This window comes from Notechis scutatus, chromosome 3 (genome assembly GCF_049901735.1).
Source record: "Notechis scutatus isolate UNSWTSFEM ecotype Mainland chromosome 3, rNotScu1.2, whole genome shotgun sequence".
NCBI lineage: Eukaryota > Metazoa > Chordata > Lepidosauria > Squamata > Elapidae > Notechis > Notechis scutatus.
In genome coordinates, this window is record NC_142011.1 from 116,521,153 (window position 1) to 116,537,648 (window position 16,496).

The 16,496-nt window shown below is 35.2% G+C and overlaps 1 protein-coding gene across 13 annotated transcripts in view; it reads right to left on the minus strand.

Annotated features, from left to right (window-relative positions):
• The window catches only part of ANKHD1 (ankyrin repeat and KH domain containing 1), a 112,288-nt gene that overhangs the window by 70,066 nt on the left and 25,726 nt on the right, over positions 1-16,496 (minus strand). For 7 of the 13 annotated variants that reach the window (XM_026672583.2, XM_026672582.2, XM_087961026.1 and 4 more), the window contains exons 5-14: positions 15,883-16,030; positions 14,710-14,943; positions 13,534-13,628; positions 10,751-10,988; positions 9,062-9,253; positions 7,530-7,639; positions 6,378-6,465; positions 5,423-5,550; positions 5,108-5,251; positions 1,269-1,371 (exon numbers count right to left, since the gene is read on the minus strand). In XM_026672583.2, the coding sequence (XP_026528368.2) occupies positions 1,269-1,371; positions 5,108-5,251; positions 5,423-5,550; positions 6,378-6,465; positions 7,530-7,639; positions 9,062-9,253; positions 10,751-10,988; positions 13,534-13,628; positions 14,710-14,943; positions 15,883-16,030 (1,480 nt within the window). Of the gene's footprint in view, positions 1-1,268; positions 1,384-5,107; positions 5,252-5,422; positions 5,551-6,377; positions 6,466-7,529; positions 7,640-9,061; positions 9,254-10,750; positions 10,989-13,533; positions 13,629-14,709; positions 14,944-15,882; positions 16,031-16,496 lie in introns of all 13 variants that reach the window. The other 6 variants (XM_087961025.1, XM_087961029.1, XM_087961028.1 and 3 more) reach the window with 1 other exon arrangement.

The window sequence follows — 16,496 nt, forward strand, 5'->3', positions numbered from 1 at the left end:
CAAATGTATATTTGCCCAGAAAAGTCATAGCTGCTTTAAGATGCAACAGGTAGGTGCTCATGCCACTTCACATGTCATTGCAGTGCTTTATAGCACTATGTATTAATGCTGCAGTAATCAGTAGCAAATGAATACAGTCTTCATTTGTCCAAATTATTGACAAACCTGCTAGAATAATTTTAAAAAATTTTTTAAAAAATCAGCAGCATAATGACTGAGATAGACGTCAAGCAAGAAGCTCATTTAATCTTCTTAAATAACTTCTCGCGCAATATTAATTGCCCACAAGCTAATCTTCAGATTGGGAACAACATCAGATGCGGTGTAAGTTATAAATTTATATACAGAATAAGTGCACGCTGGTTGCAACCTTTCCATTTTAGGAAAGGATCACATTTCTTCACCAATTTCATTAGATTTCTAGAACTCATGTAAAAAAGTAATATTTAGATCATGAGTAGTATCTACTCATGTTTCTAAAGATAAATATTATTAATAGTTTATTACAGCTGCCCACCCACATGATTGTTAATAATGTATATACTCAAGTAATTGAGTATAGTGTCCCCCTTCCCAATTTGTGTTTGTATTACAATTGAAAAAGCATATAAAATTGATTTAATAAATAATTGAAATATGCTGGATTTGCATAATCCAAATATATTTTTTCTTTGAAAAAAATGACTTCAGAATTCAAGCATAGAATATACAGGTATGGATATCGTGGCCAAATATTCTGAGCATTTAATAAAAACATTATATAAATCTAAATAATAGAGATAATTTTCCATATTTTATTAACAGCTTAAAAGATACTTCCAGATTATTCAACCCCATCTATTCATTATTAGTCATGCTCATAAAACCATGTCTGCACATCACATGTTTTGTTTCTTAATGTTAAACTTTCTAATTTTACTTTATCCTTGCAGAAAGTGATTTTATATATCCTGCCAGATCTCAGATTTTATTTTACTATTTACTAATACTTCATTTAATGTATACTGCATTATTTTGATCATTATGGATGGTAGAACAAATTCTTTAAACAAACCATCTAAAATCTAAATCTATGCAGTGAAATATAGATTATTTTACCAATGTCCCTAGCTAGTACAATTATGCCATTATGTTTTCAGTATATCCTATTAGTAATGGTTAAGATACATTTGTACAGTATGGTTTCAAATAGAAGTACACTCATCCCCTAAATGCCCAAATTAGAATGTTAAACATGTCATAAAATGTAAGGAAGATAATTTACCAACCTTTCTGTAGAGTCAAAAGTGGAGGGGGGTTTTCTTGAGGAGCTCTGTCGGGTTCCTGGGGAGGTACAACCATGGCAAGTGCATGCATTGGTACACGTGGAACCTGTAAAATCAACTCAAGAGAAAACCAACGTGTCAATGGTAAATTGTAATCTATACATGTAATTCTAAATATGTTTAGAACAGTCTTAATCTTCCTTAAAGTTCTATGTTTACTTGTATTATTCATGTAACCCTTGGTTTAGCTTTTAGCGGTACTAAAGTCGTTCCATAAGTTCACTTCTATCATAAAAGTTGCTCCATTTGAATTAAGTTTTTCTGTCTTTGTATAAGCTACCTCTATATTTTTTTCTCATTATTTCTTATATAATAAAAACAATGCCTAACATAATATGAGAGAAACAGGATTTTAAAAAGGAAATTGTGAAGTAGCATTAAAATGTTTTTTTATGTTTCTATCAGCCAGGGAAGGAGAGTACAATCATTGTTACATAAAAGAATAATTTAAGTAAAATGATGGCCATCACAATCCTAAATACAAAGTAAAGATTTAAGTCAATATATTTTATTCATCTCTGATTTCCAAAGCACAGATGTGTCCAAATGTTTCTTTGTGATTTTACTTATCTTTTACTGTAACATCTATTATATATTAATATATGTTATTTGCTGCTAAATAACTTAACGTTAGATGATCTTAATGCTAGAGCTAGCTTTTAAAGATTATGCAGTGATCATCTAGGCCAGGGGTCACCAACCTTTTGGACCTCAGGGATCACCAACTCATAATATTAAATCCCGGGGACAACTAATATGAATTTTGACCCATGGTGGCTTGCTGACGTTGGGGAGTGGGAGGGGAGAGAGATCTGATCTAACCCCCCCACACACACACAAACACACAGAGGCAGGGATTAAAATGTTTTAACAATTGGTTGTGGGCGTGGCCTAATTTGTGGTGTGGCTTGGTAGTCATGTGACTGGATGGGCATGGCTTGTATGTAAATATTAAACATATTTATGTAAATATTGAATTTTTTATATAAAAAAGAATCTGAGTCTGCACTGAATAATAGAAACTTCAGTCCTAAGGAAGGTTCTGCTCTGCTTAAAAGCAGAGCAGAAGATCTAAAGCTAGAAAGCAAGAAATCCAACCGTTTCCTGCTTTCCAGTTAATCTAAATCTCCCGACACAGCAGAACAGCTGATGGTCAGGGGGGGGAAAAGGAAAAATAGCAACTCAGCAGACAAGTTTGCCAGGTAAGGAATGAGTGGGCGGGGAGGGTTCCTGCGGGTCATGTGGGCGATGCAGCCTTGTATTCCTGCACAACCTAGATTAATTGCTTTGCGGGGTGCTCTGGGGATGACATTTTTCTGTGGACCACCAAAATTTTCTTGCCAAGTACCAGTGGGCCGCAGCCCACTGGTTGGCAGCCACAGATCTAGGCCAGGGTGGGCAACTATGGCAACTTTACGACTTGTTGACTTCAACTCCCAGAATTCCTGAGCTAGCTATGCCACAGGTTGTAAAATTGTAGTAGCTGCCCACACCTGATCTAAGCTATATAATCTATAATCAGCATGCAGTACCTGAACTCACACCATAAAAGAAGACAGTAAAGGAAAAGATTGAAGATCTTTGCATTATATTATCAATGGCTTCTGTTACCATTATAACAATCCTTCATTTTAATGTACCAATTGGAGAAAGGAGCCTTCACTATTTGAAAGTCCATTATATTGAAACAGGATTCTATATATTCATAAAAACAGACACGGATGCATAAAATAGCACATAGATTTTGTCTGTTCAATCCAAAATCTGCTAAACCGAGCTGTGCTAAATTGGGAGTTTATGATGTACAGCTGTGTGAAAAAGTCCTGCATGCTTTCAGTTTTAAGCTGTATTTACATGTTTAATCAACTTTTCACTCATAGAAACCATGCAAAATTAGTACTTTGATGAAAATTTCTGTAGTGGGATTGAGATGCAATTTTTTATTAATATAAACAAAGTTTTTTAAGGTTTTGAGTGAGTTTATGGGCTAAAACATACACAACTTGCATTTTCAAGAATGTTAGGATCAAAAGTAGCCAATCAGCAGCAAGCTTTGGCTGACCAATCAAAATGCAGAGGCTAAATCTATGAGCCACTCAATGTTGTCATACTCTCTGACTATAAATAGGCATGAAAAGCATCGAGAAATTTAATTTAGCTCTGGCTGCGGGCAAGGATGAAGGCCTTTGCTTTCAGAAGTACTGAGCAGCGGCATCGCATCATTCTGCTTCATGAAGGTTAGTCCTGTACAGAAATAGCCAAGAGAGTGAAATGCCATCGTACCACAGTGAGCAGAGTGGTTCAGTTGATGACAGGCTCCGCTCTGGAAGACCAAGAAAGTCAACCAAATAGCAAGATCAGGCTTCTGCAATGCATTTCGATGGCTGACAGGAAGCTCACCTCACCTCAGATTACAAAAATTTGGGGTGAAACATGTGATGTAAAACTGTGCACAAGCACACTTGCCAGAGGACTCAAAGGCTGCAAGGCTCAAAGTAAACCTTCGCTCACAGATGCTCATCGCTCACGTCGACATGTGTGGGCCAAGAAGTATGCCAAGTGGACCAACGAACAGCGGGCCAAGGTCATCTTCAGTGACAAGAGCAATTTCTACTTGACTGGGAATCAGTGCAATAAATATGTCAGAAGATTTCCTGCTGAAGAATTTAGGCCGTACTACCTGAATCTATCTGTGAAGCATCCACTGCATGTGATGATCTGGGACTGTATCGCTGCTTCTGGTATTGGTCAGATACAAATCATACAGGGAATCATGAATTCCAAGCAGTATGTTGAAGTCCTGGAAAAGACTATGCTTCCTTCAGCTCAGCAACTTGTAGAGAAGGACTTTTACTTCCAGGATGACAACGCTCCTTGTCATTGAGCCAAGTCTGTCCAGCAGTGGATGAAGAAGCATGGTGTTCGACTCCTGGATTGGTCAGTTCAGAGCCCCGATTTGAACCCAATTGAGAACTTGTGGGCCAGGATTGGTTACGAAATAAGCAAGAAGCATCTGAAGACCAAGCAGGAGCTGACTGAATCCATTACTGCAGCCTGGCGCCACATTGTCACCAAAGATCATGTGCAAAGGCTTATACAGTCTATGCCGAAGCGATGCTGCCTGGTGATAAGCAGTAAGGGCTGGACAATTTCATATTAGTAATCATGTTTGGTTACCTAAACAGTCCTTTTCAGGGCCACAAACAATAAAAATGTTAACAAAACACTAGCATCATCCTTAGTAATTGCAACATATATGCCACTTGGTATGCATCAGTTAATCTGTTTTCATAGTCATTGTAAGCATGCAAGAAAATTCACAATCCCCAACCAAACAGCACCAAATTGCAAAAAGCTTGTGCTTTTCACTTAAAAACCACCAGTATTTATTTAAATATAACAATATTTACATAGCAGTTAGCATAAAATATCATAAAATCAATGGCCTATCCAAAAAATGTCATAAACCATAAACCATGAAGGACTTTTTCACACAGCTGTAATACATATATCATATATTCCATTTGCAATTTTATATTTATATACCTATTTTACTTTTACTTCTATGTTGGCTCTCCAATCTCCCTATAGTTAAAATATAGCAAACATGAGGAAGCATATACATGGCTGAAATTTTCCCCAAAGTCGATATAAGAAATTGCAGATGTATTTTAAAATATCCAGAATTTAACTGAGTTCAATTTATCTAATTGATTTTTACTTAAAAATCTCAATCTGTAAAGGTGAAAGGTTGTTTTCGTGTGACAAAGTTAAAAACTGACCTGAGACTGATCCTGAGATGGTGGTGTGAGTTGTGTCATATCTGTAGTTGGAACTGACAGAACATTATTTGGGTAATCCAATAAGTAGGAAACAACATTTGTGTGACCACCCTTGGCAGCTTCAATGAGCATAGTTGAGCCATCCTAAGATACAAATTTGAGAAGAAAATACAAAATAGTAAGTATTGAAGACTATGGCATCAGATTTTCAATATTATATTATCAAACCAGTGCTATAGTTGGAATATTTTAGGATTGTTTACTTCTTAGACAATTAATATTTAATAAATTTAATAATAAACTTATTTGAAGTACCTTAAGACGATGAGTAGGATCGGCACCATGAGCTAGTAATAGCTCAACAACAGCAAGATGTCCCCCCGCGCATGCCAGTGATACCACTGTATGATCATTATTAGCTGTAGCCCGATTAACATTGGCACCTATAACAGAAGATACAATTAAAGGAAAGTTCTAATTAATAAATTAGTGCAGGTAATCTTTACTTAGCATTCAGATTTAAAACCATTTACAGGAAATCATTACTTTTGTAATGAAAATAATAGGGAGGGAGGGAGGAAGGGAGTTTTACATATTTTAGAAGTTTTACACTGAGCAGGCTACATCCAAAGAAAAAAAAAAAATTGGATTGCCTGTTCTCAGATTATTTCTTTTTGGGGAAAAAAACATAATTTAAATACTCGTTTTCTGATTTTAGCACCACAGTTAATATAATTTAGTAAGATCTTCTGAACCTAAAGTATTTTCAGAGCTACTTAGGAGAGAGCAAGGTTGTCTTATAATTGCCAGATTAGAAATGGCTTCTTTCTGAATTTAACCTAGGTGGGTATTTTGGAACAATTATTTCAATTATGAAATTGTTAGATTTTCAAAAACCTTACGAAACTCCTGTAATAATATGCATTCAGCCAATCTATTGCCTTAGGGAAGTACTTTCTTTCAATCATATGCTATATTTACATAGCAATTGTAAGATTAATATGTATTATTGATTTGTTAAGGGAAACATTGAGAAAGTGCAGTTTGATATAATCAAATAACTATATATAATCAAATAACATTAATAAAATATCAAGTTACACTTATCTCAAATAAACACCAAAATTAGACAGTAACCCCATCTTTAAATATATAATAAGCATAATAAATAAAACTTTACAAACTTCAAATATATTAAGCAATCCCTCAGTTCATATTAACTAATTAATTATTAATTAGTTAGTTAACATATTAATTAATTCATACTAACCTTTACTAATAAGAAATTGTACAGTGCATAGATGACCAGCTCTTGCAGCCTTCATTAATGGTGTCCTTCCACCTTCAGATTCATGTTCCTATTTTTTTTTTAAAAAAATCAAAAAGTGTAACCAGACTAACAAACATTATTGCATCTCACTATGACTTTTAAAATATTTACTGTTTTCCTGTATGATCTCTAATCCTAATAAAAACCTCAATAATAATCACCTAATTCTGCCATAGCAAATCTCATTCTGAACAAAATACTTAATTCCTATTTTTTTCATTTTTCAAAAGAAGCTGTCTCCTCTATCCAGGAGCTATCTTTTAAATTGGATACTAAGCTTAAGGCTAGGTTTGGGAGAAGCATATTGTAGGAGGAAGAGAAGCTACGCTTGTAAAAATAACCCTTATTTATCTATTTTATGCCTCAAATCCAGTGAAACCAAACCTAAAATTTTTTGGATCCTCTTGAAGTACACTCAGATTTCCTCAGCTGTCATCTCAATGTTTCATTTGTTTCAAGTGTTTTCAACCAGACTGCCCTAGCAAAAACTTACTTCCTAGTATGTGGAAGCAGAAGAAAAGATGGCATCAAGAAGCAAAAGGGAAGCTTTCCAATCCCTAAGCTAGGGTTTATTAAAAAATATTTTTTCCCTATGAGTCACTTGATGGTTCCAAGAACAGTGAAGACTGCTATTTTGATTGAATCTTAACTATTGTTAAATCTATACCAACAAAGAAAGTAACAACCTCAAGGAAAAGGGGGTTTATCTATACATGGATAAGAAGGGAACAAAACTGCAATCAATAAAAGATGTGCTGTTGATTTTTTTAGAGGCAATGCATATGAGAAAATGAAAACAACTATAAATTGCATGTGCCTAAAGCAATACTATTTTGAAAATTGATACAATGATTACAAAATGATGAAATATTTGGTGGAATACTGTGGGACAAATTAAGCCACAGCAAAATATAGGCTGTTAATCTATGACCAGCTCTTGAAGCCTTCATTAATGGTGTCCTTCCACCGTCATTTCATTTGCTCTTCTAGATAACAATGTAATTTATACATGATTTGTGTGCTATTTGCAAAGAAATGTGAGCAACAGCAGGGAATTACTGATAATATTTTGAAAACATGCTAAAATCTTACTAAATCTGCACCAGCTTGAAGCAGAACATCTGCAACATCAGTGTGTCCATTTTCACAGGCATAGGTCAAAGCAGTGTCTCCTGTTGCAGTTGTAGCATGGACATTAGCACCTGATAAAAATCAATGAATTGCTATCAGAATGGGTTTAGGAACCGTAAATAAAGATTGTTTGCCAATTGTTTCAGCTAGAATGTACTAAAATGACTCAGATACACATAAGATGTTCCATTTTTTAAAAAACCCATTTGTCAGATTATAAAAACATTTTAAGGTTATCACTAATAGGAGAGTGCATATTAAGTATTACTGCTGGATATTCTTGTAATGTATTATACAGTATATATATTTATTTCTCAATCCCACTAAGTATTATTGCAGAATTAAAAATATCAGAAAAAAAATTGGAAATATTAAGCAGACAGATAAATAAATAGCAATACTTTCCAGTGGTTCTATCACTGTGATCTTTATAAACTCTATCATCTAATAAAAACATTTATTGTTACACTGAAAAACCAGCAAGGTCAAAGTAAAGTTATTTCATATTAGTTTATCTAAGCACTCTTCTAACATTTTGTTCCAATTCATCCATTGTGTATTGCTTTTCTTGGAAGAGTATTTTTCTTCAGAAGTATTAGTTGGATGAAAAGGTTTTATGTTGCTGTACCAGTTTACATAAATCTATGTGCATACTGAGAGTTGAAAACAACTTGATTATACATACAGGTAATCCTTGATTTACAATTACAATTGTTAGAGGAATTTCTGTCAAACAAACATTAGTCATAAAGTTGAGTCATCATGTGACCATACCCAATTCTACAATAATTTTTACCATGATTATAAGTTAAGCCATGAGATTTTCAGTCTAATAATGTGGTCGTAAGTGTGAATCCAGCTTAACCAATGGCATTTTTTGCCACAAACTGGCAAAATCATAATCAGGTGACTGCAGGATGCTACAATGGATTATAAATACCAGTCAGATGCCAAGTGCCCAAATTGTGACCATGGCGATAGGGTGACACGCTAAAGTTCGAATTTAAGACCATAACGGATTTTTTCGGAAGCTATTGTTAAGCCATTGTTAAGTGAATATCCCTTTTAAATTCCAAGAATTCTTTCGGAGCAGGAAAAATAAAAAAATCAGATTTTTTTTATTTTTTAAGTGGTGAGATTAAAGAGAAGTAAAAATCTTAAAATGAAAATAATTACAATAATCGCTTAAATTTCTCTATTTCCCATCAATAGATCCTAATCCAACTCTTTTGTAGTTTTACTGTGTGATCCTGAAGCAACTTTCAAGACAAAAACACCCATGTATGTACTGTTGTTGTTGCCACCAGCTGATTTAATCAAGCCCAAATTCTTATTTCCATAATAGGACAGCTATTATTTGATTTGATTTGATTTGTGTGCTGCCCATCTCGTGCCTTATTATGTCTAAATGCCAGGAATAGTGCTAACCATAAAACTGAACTAGGCCATAAAGTCATTTTTCCCAAGACTTTGAATTGTACCTACAAACATACCTGCTGCTAATAAGTATTTCACCAGCTCTAAATGGCCCTCTTGTGCTGCTTCCATCAAAGGTGTAGAACAACCAAGTTCTATGTCAGCTCCTGCCTTAATGAGAAAATCAGCTACTTCTGAAAATCCTCCACAGCATGCCAAAGTTAGAGCTGTTTCCTGTGTCTCTTCTGTCTGTGCATTTATGTTGGCACCTATGAAACAATAGTTATAATTATTAAAAATAATAAAAAACACTTGCATTCCATTTCTTCTTTCTTCTTTAGCAGTGGTCATAAATATTAGGCTGTGTATTTTGTGTATGTGTATAATATTTTAAACAAGGAGCGAAGTTTTTAATCTTAAAGCAGCAATCAAAGATATACTGGACAAAGACTGCTACCTCCTCCTCTGTTTTCCAGGCAGGAAGAGGGAAAGGAGGGAAACGGGCATGAAGAGATTATGAAAGGGGAAACTAGATGGAGGCAAGTTTCTGCCTTTTGCTTGGCCCCTACCTCCTCAGGTGAGTTGCACATTAAGAGTAACCACTAACGCACTGGTGCAATTTCCCCTTCCTTCTCCACCTCAGAGTCCACACTCATTAATCACAGCTAAAGATCACTTTATTTTAATAACTAAATTAAAAAAATAAACAGATAAAGGACTTGTAGCTCTGTCCATGCTGAGGTAGTAGCCCTTCATTTTTAGGATCACAGTGGACAAGGTGGATATATTTCGTTTTTGGGACTACAACACAGATAACTTCAAGCAGCAGGTCAAATCTAGCCCACAGGCATAGGTTGTCAATCTTTATCTTAAATTGTTATCATCAACCTAGGTGCCAATTGTCTTACAATCCTTAAAACTCAGTTACCAAAGCAAGCAAAGAACCCTCTAGAGACCCTCCTCTTTTGCTAATCTATAATTCCTTCAAACAGAACAGCACATGCAGCACTGATCAGACATATGCCACTCCATTCAGTGTAAGTAAAGGCACAATAGGCAAGAATGGTATATACAATTTTTGATGCATTCCCATTTCAGCTGAACAATTTACATTTTCTAGCCCACTTTTATATAGAAATTGTTGCTACACAAATGTTTGTGCCCTCATATCTGACCATCCCTTATCTCTGTGTAAAGTTATTAGCCATTTTAATTCAAGCTTCTAGATGGTACTGAGATATAGTATTAGGCTTCAAACTACAAATGAAAGGTCAATATTGTCAATAAGTCAATATTAATGGCCCAAATTTGAAGAGTTTAGAAATTAAATCATAGCATAACATTGCTTAAGCTTGAATTCATTAGACTCACTGATTAAGTTTAACTATAATTAACAAAACAAACCAATCTCAAATAACTGTCCATGAAATTAGATATTCGGTAACTACAATTATACTACCTATAGCTGGATTCAGACCATGCATTAAGCTATAATTTTACAACAAAAAAAACCCCACACTCTAATTGCATTGGAAAATTTAGGAAGGAATATTATATTTAAGTTATTTACTTTAAGTTATTTGTAAAAACAATAAAAGGCAGGATAAAAGAAAATTTAAAAATATTATGAAAGTTATATTCAAATGGAGCAAGTACATACAATAAGTATTAGCAACAAAAATATTATGCTAGCCATATTATTTCTTAAAAAAACTGAAAATAGCCAGAAAAATTATTAAGCTATACCTGAGGTCACCTTCTCTTACCTTGTGCCAGTAACAGAGCCACCATCTCCTCATGACCTTCCCTTGCAGCTTCCATCAATGGTGTATACCCTTCATCATTAACTTCCTCAAGATTTGCTCCTCTTTCTATCAACAGAGCTGCTAATTCCACATGACCACCACAAGCAGCAAGTGTTAGTGGAGATTCAAATGAATCAGCAGGCATGTTTACTTGAGCACCGCTGTCGAGCAACAGACGAGCTACTTCTACATGCCCATCCTATTAAAAAAATAAAATTAAAAATGACACAAATATCTTTCTAAGGAACTGTTCTATATAATCTGAATGAAAAAAGACTATACTCAATCATAATTGCAAACACAATTTGTGAACTACTTCTCCAGTAAAACAGTAACACAATTTTGAATGAGTATTTAATGAAAATTTAAGAATTAGCAACAGTAACAAAACATTTTACTACTCCTTGCAGGAACTCAAATTTTCAGTTTGTGACGTTATGCAATAATCTCCCTGACAAAATCCATTTTGGTGGCAAACTAGGCATTCATTTGTGCCAGAAAATGTTATCAGGAACTATTGAAGTAATATTTCTGGAAAACAAACAAAAACAAAACTAACCCTCCCCAACAAACAAATCATATTTAGTTAATAATCATAAATGTATTTTTTATTAGTGAAGAAAAACACTATGACATAATTTAAAAATATAGATAGATGTTTTCACATATTAACTATTATAAAGAGTATTTAGAACTATTTCATAATAAGTTATTTTTAATTCCCCCCCCCCCCATTTTTTTAAAAAAAGCCTCAAATACAAAAATATAATTTCTCCTAATTTTTCCATTCTCTCCCATCCCTGCTCCAGAAGCTAGGAGCTCTCCACTACTTTAGTAGCCCTAAGGACAACCCCCCTTCCCCCCCAATATAGATTGCGTCTGATATAGCCAATATTTGGGTCCCTTCATGCTGCCTCATGGGCTTGGCACCTAGGAGGCCAAAGTTTGAGGATTTTTTTTAAAGCAAAATTCTTTGATTTGTCCTTTGATAATGCTGGACATTCTTCAACCCCATATCCTATCTACTGATTGGAAGGAAGGGAGAAAGCAGAACTTAGATTTGTCTTTCATACAGTAAATGCTGGATTGCAGTTGTCACATTTGTGCCATTTTTTTTTTCATTTTCTAGGAACAGTGAGATGAGCTTCATTATTACAGCCTTTCAAATAAGAACAATCCTATTCACTGAGCCTGAAAACCACTATTTATATTACAGGTAATCCCCGAGTTATGACAGTTTACTTAGTGACCATTTGAAGTTACAACCTAGCCCACCCCAAGTACTTATGACCCAGTCCCAAACTTATGAATGTTTCAGCAACATGGCCATCATTCACACTTAAACCAACAGCTGAGGCGCTGCAGCATTCGCCCTATCTACTTATTCCCCCACCATACCCCGCCGGGACTTACGTTACAATGATCTAGCAAGCCATCGGTTCTTTTGCCTGCTTTGGTGCATTTGCAGAAAACAGAGGCTTAAAATAGAGAGATCATGCAAGATCAGTAGCGTGAAATCTCATGCTACTGATCTTGCATGATCTTGCACCACAGTACTTTAGGCCTGTGTTCTCTGCAAGCCAAGGCCTATACGAGATCCTGGTCAAAAGGCTTTGCAAACAGAGGGAAGGCCTTTTTTTTTTTCAAAGCCTTTTGACCCGGATGTCACACAGGCCTCAGTTCAAAGAGAACTGTGAGGTCTTTGCTACTGATCTTGCACTAAAGTAGTTTAGGCCTCTGACCTGTACCAGATCCAACCAAAGAGTGCTTGCAAGCCGACAAGACTTTGAGGCAGTGAAATCCCTTGCTTGAAGCTTCCCATTACCTTTCGCACCATCCCAGCCTTGGTGCAATGAGCATTTACAAGCTGATGGGATGCTTCAAGCAAGGGATTTCACTACCCCAAAGTCTTGTCTGTTTACAAATGCTCTTCACATCAAGACTGCAAGCAGGCAAAGAAACTGTGGGAAAGACTGGAGAGGAGACAGATCTTCACAAGATAAGTGACCTGGCGCAACAGGATAGGGGGGAGCAATTGTGGGAACCCCGAGAAAGCATGAGGTATCCTAGGGGGTTGGCCACCTGCTTCAGATCACCCAAAGCCTTCCCTGACCCCCTAGGATACCTCTTGTGCACTTAACAATCCACACATTCGATTAGTGAATGTGTGGACGAAAGCAGGGAGTGATCGTGCTCAAGTTACACGATTCACTCCTACAAATCCTCAGGTTATGAATGCAATTGGCAGGCTCCATTACATTTGTAACTTGAGAACTACCTATATAAGTGACAGCATGACTATGCTTTTCATGTATCTATCTTTCTAAGAAAAATAGCAATAGTGTTAAGACTATATGCTACTAGAGATAGTAATAGCATTTAGATTCATATACCCTTCACAGTGCTTTACAGCCCTCTCTAAGTGGTTTAGAGTCAGCATATTGCCCCCAACAACCAAGGTCCTCATTTTACTGACCTTGGAAGGATGGAAGGCTGAGTCAACCTTGAGCCGGTGAGGCAGTGAGCTGACTTAGCCTGCAATACTGCATCCTAACCACTGCGCCACCACAGCTCCAATACAAAAGATAATACATTTATATCTAAATGCATGTGATAAATGAACAATTCTGAAGAATTATCCTGCATAAACATCTTTTCCAATCAGGTCTTCTTGGGTGGGGGTCAGAGAGGAAGAGATAGAGAATAGATCCTTAACAAAATAATTTATTTCATTGGAGATTTACCATACAAGCCTCCATTAAAGCAGTGTGCATCTCATCTGTTTTGTGCTCTTGGTCAGCTCCTGCTTCAAGCAAAAAACGAACCATATCTAAGTGACCTTCAAAATACAAAATTAAAAAAATGAATCATTAGCTGTAGAATATAATATCTTGTTAACATTTTGCATGAATTTTACAGTTTTCTAATTTGAAAACCAATTCCTTGAAGATATTTTCCACAATGAATCTTGAAAACTGCTTATCAGTAGAGTTTGATAGCTGCATTCTTAGTTATAAAATATGTTATATGAAATGATTTCCTAACTATGCAGTCTTCCTTAAACAAATGACTATTAAACAATTACTTGTTTAGGTACTTTTCTGATCATAATACTGCCAACTAGCCCAAACTGGGTTGTACTATTTCTGGAGGCCAACCCTACTCGTCTTCTGAAATACCCTAAAAACACTTTTCTGCCATTGAGACTGGTGATCCTATAGAAGCATATAGTCCATTAAGTGGTTGAATTATGTTTAAGTTCAGAATGTACTCCCTTCCCCTTTTTATTATAGTTTTGTTTTTAATTGTATTGCTTGGTTTTTGGTCCTTTTAAATGTGTGTGCTGCCTAGAATCACAAGCATGAGATGGCTAGGTTATTAAAGAAACATGCAAAGTATTTGTGCTACGATGTATGTTCAGGACTATGTATATTCTATAATAAATTCCATGCCAAAGAAATCCAATCATGCCATCTGAACAAATTCCTGAATCGCTAACCTGGTGCCTGTAGAGTCCTTCATTGTCATTTTTACTATTATTTTATTTTTTATAAGAAAAACTACTTTGGTGCTAAGGTACCAATGTCATCCATGATTTTTATTTCTGAAAATGCTTCTGAGATTTGCACATACTTATTGGCATTTCTAGAAAATATAAGTAACAATAAGCTGCAGCCCAGAATACTGTTTGGCGTTTAAAAACCTAAATAAGTAGTGGTGTAGAAAGTATCACTAGATGAAACACTGCTAATTTCCTTTTTGTAAACTATGTTTTTTTTAACATGCTCATCATCATAGTGCAATAATGGGCTTTCTAAATTCCTAATGTGCTTTTTCTTTATAAAGGTTGGAAATCTGTTATAGATTCAATTAAAGTACATGTATCATTATAATATATACAGCTCTTCAAAATTCCATACCTTTATAACAAGCAAGTGTAAGGGCACTTTCTTTGAATTCATTAGAATGAGTGTTGATTCCAGCACCGTATTCCAGAAGTACTCTTGCCACCTCAACATGACCTGCACTGGCAGCCTCCATTAAGGGAGTATGTCCATTTTCATTATGATCTTCAATATTTGCTCCTGCTTTCAACAAGACTTTGACAATGTCAACAAATCCACCAGCACAGGCATAAGTGAGTGCAGTGTTCCCTAAAAGAGAAAGGAACATCTAATAGTTATATCTAACTCTTAATGTATTTTATACACCTACAATTTTAAACCATGTATATTTAGCAACATTTGCATTATTTTACTGCCATAAATTATGTTTATTTCTATAATTCTATACCTACTTGTTTGATAGTACCCTCCCCATTAATATCAACATACTCCTGAGCTTATTTACTTCCAATGTTTGAAAGCTTTATTTTTTTAATTTATATTCTGCCCATCTTACTGTCCAGAGCCGACTCTGGGCATCTTACAATAAAATAATAAATATAAAATTACTAGCAACGTTGTAGTGGCAATATGGTAACCAATTTTGAAATAATAATTCCCAAAGTTATCTTGTGGCATGATAGTTTGCAACTACATAAATAAAATAGATATCAAAGATATCAAACTATTACATCAAGCTGAAATTTGAGAATTTTGGACAATTAATCCTATAATAATAATCGGCCTCCCTCCTAGTGCATCAGAACAAATTTTCTTCCAATGCCAAATATGCTGTGATGCTGGTTGAGCAATTTTCAACCAGAAAAATTGAGATATAAAGAAACAAAACGTTTCAGTCACAGAACTATTAATGTACAAAATCTACTTTTTCAGATCTTCAGAAGATGATGTTTGTAGGTTGGGGTGGGGGACTGGGGGACAAATTTAATATTGGATTTAACAAATGTCAATGTATCCCTTTATCTTTTCTCAAAATATGTGATGCTGTTTTTTAAATATTTTAGATAATACTTAATTTCTTCAACTTTTATCTGAAGTTATTTTTAAAAACAAGTTATTTCTCATGTGTAGCATTACTTTTTAAAATATGATTCTATTTGTAGCAGAAATCTAATATAAGCCTGCAAATAGGAAACTAGGACTTGTACCCAAAATTAATTGTTTCTCATTTATTTTATAAAACCTTACCTGTAGATGACTGGGCATTCACATCAGCACAATGAACAAGGAGCAGTTTTACAATGTCCACATAGCCTCCACTGGCTGCTGCCATGAGTGGAGTTATATCTCCTTTATTCCCTCTGTCTTCAACATTTGCATGCATGGCGAGCAACACCTGCACAAGTTAAACATGTTAGCCTTATTTCTTCCCTGCTATTCTCAAAGCTTTAGCTATTATCTACATGATTCAAAAGAATCAGAAGTTTGACTACAAAAAAAGTTGTAAGACATCAGCTCTGTGCTGATCATTAGCAGAATAGTCTTAGTCTGCTCAGATAACTTTCAGGTTATGATTTAGTTATTCATCTACATTACTTATAGCCCATTCAATCCCAAAGGACACTGGACAAAATGAAACAAAACAAAAACAATGTAAAAATAATATCATGATCAAAATCTCCAAATAGATGCCTTCAATCAGCAGGAGCTAAAGACTGAATGAAATAATACAGATTCTACCATTTTCAGATTTCAAGAACTTCTGGAGAAGGAGCCGTCCACAAAGTGGCAGGGCCTATCATCTTATCCATGCCCCATGTATCTCAAAATGATAGACCCTGAATAAGTCTTCTCTAAAATCA